The sequence below is a fragment of the Austrofundulus limnaeus genome, unplaced genomic scaffold (genome assembly GCF_001266775.1).
Source record: "Austrofundulus limnaeus strain Quisiro unplaced genomic scaffold, Austrofundulus_limnaeus-1.0 Scaffold165, whole genome shotgun sequence".
In the NCBI taxonomy this organism is placed as follows: domain Eukaryota; kingdom Metazoa; phylum Chordata; class Actinopteri; order Cyprinodontiformes; family Rivulidae; genus Austrofundulus; species Austrofundulus limnaeus.
In genome coordinates, this window is record NW_013952567.1 from 237,622 (window position 1) to 241,479 (window position 3,858).

Genomic DNA, 3,858 nt, shown 5'->3' on the forward strand with positions numbered 1-3,858 from the left:
AGTTCTGCCTGCTCTGACTTCCGTTCAGAAGAGCTGTTTATGTTAATGAGCTCTGTTGGTAACGCCCTCCAAAAATCTGTTGACATTAACTCCGCCCTCCAAAAATCTGTTGACATTAACTCCGCCCTCCAAAGCCAGCGTTTACGTTAGCATGGCTAATAATAGCAGAAGTTCCGTTGTACAACCATATGAGTGACCCAGAGGCAGAGTCCTGGTCGCAGCTTCTTTTTTTCCCCTCCACCTCCTCTGCTCTGCGCTCACTCTGCATGCTGTCACCAGAGCAGGGAGCAGCAGCGGTCAAAATACCTCAGAAACTCGAACAAATAGGCTTTAACAAGGCTTTAATCAGCTAAACAATAGAGGTACATGAGAAAAMGTGTTCATAACAAACGRAAATAAAAAAATAATTAAATTGTGTCYGTGCCAGTCTCAAACCCTGGTCTCCCACTCTCTGGTCCAACACTCTACCCATTGCCCTATTGGWGGCYTGYTGTGGAATGAGCTGCGTATTGCACAACAACAACCGTGAGGCTCTTTATACTGAGGAGGWGGAGCCTCACCCAGGAGTTGCTAGGTAAGGGGCTGAATGCAGGTTCCAGTGGGTTGTCGTAYGGCTTGTGACATCACAAAATGACGGAAGTATAAAACTTGTCGTTAATATACATTAAAAATACATTTACTTACAGTAAATATGCCCCTGGTTGCATTTTTTTGGTCCTAGGACTGTTTTTTAAGAAGTACATACCCAAAGTTGAGTAAAAAAAAACTTTAAAAAGTGAATTTTGCATAATATTTCCCCTTTAAAATGGAAAAATGTTAATATCACCTACCTTACAGTATCTCAATATAACATGATATAACACATTGTGACTGATGTGTCATTATATGTATACACAGCCCTGTTAGAACGTGTTTTTGAGCTGGACCATCTACAGTGAGTGAAATTCCCTGTTTGCACTGCTTCACCACATTTTTCAGCGTGTTTGATTCAATTTCTTTAGGTATATTTTTGGTCYAACWTCATCAACCTGCCAGAGTTTTACAGCCCATTCAGAGGAGCTCACTAATCTGGATCCSTGTTCTTCAGCATCCCGCTAACCAATTATTGCCTTATCTCACTCTACTGCATAATACTCCTCTAGCCTGCAGTTCATATTAGCTGTCCTTGTTGGAGCAGCAAGGCCCTGACAGTAATTGTTAATTGTAGTCACAGTAGACCTGAAAGGGTATTCTAATTTTATTGGTGTCACCTAAGTTCAGTGACACTCTTACAGCTTCAAGCCCAACCTAATCAGAGCACCATAGGTGGCTGTATATCATTAAAAGGCCATCATGGCGCTGAGGTGGTTCTTAATTAAAAAGATGGGAGATCTGCAGCGCTCTGTAAGGAGATGAGCCATGACGACACACAGTGGTGTTTTGACAGCTCAGGGTGGGAAGATGATATCAGTGACAGCTCTTTGTGAATTTCCTCCACCTACTTCTCTTCTTCCTGATCTAACCTGATTTGCATTTTGGGCTTTTAACTGTTGGCTGTCAACCAGAGGACATATGAGAAGCCTAAACAGTAGATTCAGAGTCACTTAGTTTTACTTTATTTGTTAATGTCCTCCAAGTTCCTCTTATCCCAGGTGAATTGTACATGGCCTCTTTTGAATGTAGCATGTTGAATACTTAGTGTGTTTTAATTTGTTTCCTGCTTCTCCCCTAGACACAGTGAGGAAAAGTGTTTCAGCTGCATCTATCTCTTCTCCTCACGCTGACCCTCCTGTGCCAAACGAGCCATCAGAGTCTCCCAACAGGAAATTATCTGCGAAGAGCAAGACATGCCAGAACTTGGGAACCCACAACAATGCCACTCCCGAAAGCCCGCCGCTGCTCTCGGAGCACACTGTATGTCACGTTTAAACTTGTTTACATTCATATTAGCTTGCTCTCAGATGATGCTCTTATCTGGACAACTTTAACTCAATTAAACATCCGACAGTAGTTGTTGGTGTGGGATTTTTTTTGTCCCCCCTGTTGTTACAGAAACGTGTGTAGACATTTTTCACCAGGCACTCCTCTCTGATCGTGTTTTCTCTGGTTTCACACAGCTTGCATCAACAGACTCTTTCATACAGTTATTGGATTCTTAGCATTTCTGCTGCATGGAAATGTTTTGACTCTCAGACCTGTAAAAAAAAAAAAGTGCACGTTTTGGACTTAGTTTCAACAATCTCTCACAAAGAGATTAAACTATAAAATGCTTACAGAAAATCCAAAACTTTTTGGCTGCAGATTATCTTTGCATGTTTTTTTTTATTTTTTTTTTTATCACAGACAGATTGGATTAGTTGACTGGCTTTTGGAAACAAAAAATATCAAGTAGTGACGTAAGATATTAAATATGCTTTTCCTTCTTGAAATTAGGATTGCTGGGCTAAGACTCTCTCTGCCAAGGATTTTAGATTTTCACAAGGACAAAGTTCTGTCTATGCATATATAAGCAAGTTGATTCCTAAAATATTAAAGCTTTTACTTTTTTCTTTTGACCTTTCAGTGCTGGCTAACCAAAACTTGTTTTTTTCCCCCTCTTTTCTACAGACAGAAAATGTGAGTTTCTTCCTCTCTGCGGACGGTGATACCTCCATGTCCTACGACCTGTCTTCTGTGGCCATTCCACCCCCTGTTAGAGAGGACGGATCGGAGCTGGAGCAGTCCAGGGAGTTTCCTCTGGGCTTTGAGCCTCTGCGATCTGAGCAGCTGGCCGAGATGAGGGTGCAGAGTTCTCCACTGGTCAAGGATCCTTTCTGCTCACCTCTGCTGGCTCCTGACAGCATGCTGAAAGGGCTGCCTCCTGTGCACATAGTGGTAAAACATGTATTTCATTCAAATTTACTTTTCTTAAATGTAATGTCTGAAAGAATAGAAAGGTAATTAACTGATCCCCTGACTGAACTAAATTTGGAGTATGGATTATTATTAGTTTACATTTAACACATTTCTATGAGTGGTAGATGATAGAGTTAAAAAAATTATCGCGCCACATATTTTACACATTATGTAAACGTCTTGTTGGCTTAACGCGTGTCAAAGTCGAGGCCCGCGGGCCAAATGTGGCCTGCGGATGACTTCTGTTCGGCCCGCCAGGAGGCCTCCCCTCAAAAAAACGTTTTTTTATTTATTTAATTTAATATGAAAATAGTTTATAGCAATTATAAACTTTAAATTTGATTCAATGCAACAAATTTAACACATTTAAAAGGTGAAATATAATAATATTTGTCCACCCTTTGAGCTTTAAGCAATTTAATTAAATAGCCCTGTATTAATATCTCAAAGTATGACCATGTTCAACTCAACAGTGAGTAAAACTTTTACTTTTACATATATTAGCATTTCTGTATTATTTGTTTCCCATTTAGTCAGTTATACACATAGTACATTTCACTCTTTATAGGAGAACATATTGAAACGCTGATTCTCTGCTGGAAATACCACGTAGAGCTCAGTTATTGTTTCTTAGCAGTGCTCAGCCGTAGCAGTGAGACGAGAAACATGATGTTTTGTGTTTTTAGTTGAAGTCTTAACACAAAACATCGAAGTTATTTACAGCTGGTCCTTTGAGGGCCGCTGTAACGCTCACGTGGCCCTCAGTGAAAATTAAACTGACACCCCTCGCTTAGAAGATTAAACTCACAGACAAAAAAAATCAGAAATTTGAGAATTACTGTGGTTGTTTCATACAATCTTCAAAGCAACTTAAAAGAAATGGAGAGAGAAAACAAAGCATATACAGTGGTTTGCAAAAGTATTCATACCCCTTGAACTTTTCCATATTTTGTCACATTACAACCACAAACATAAATATATTTC

The 3,858-nt window shown here is 40.0% G+C and overlaps 1 protein-coding gene across 1 annotated transcript in view; it reads left to right on the top strand.

Annotated features, from left to right (window-relative positions):
- Positions 1-3,858, top strand: part of lipeb (lipase, hormone-sensitive b) — a gene marked incomplete in the record, with an annotated part of 35,232 nt that overhangs the window by 24,676 nt on the left and 6,698 nt on the right. Inside the window, 2 exon segments of the mRNA XM_014017273.1 lie at positions 1,712-1,893; positions 2,587-2,853. Of these exon segments, the coding sequence (XP_013872727.1) occupies positions 1,712-1,893; positions 2,587-2,853 (449 nt within the window).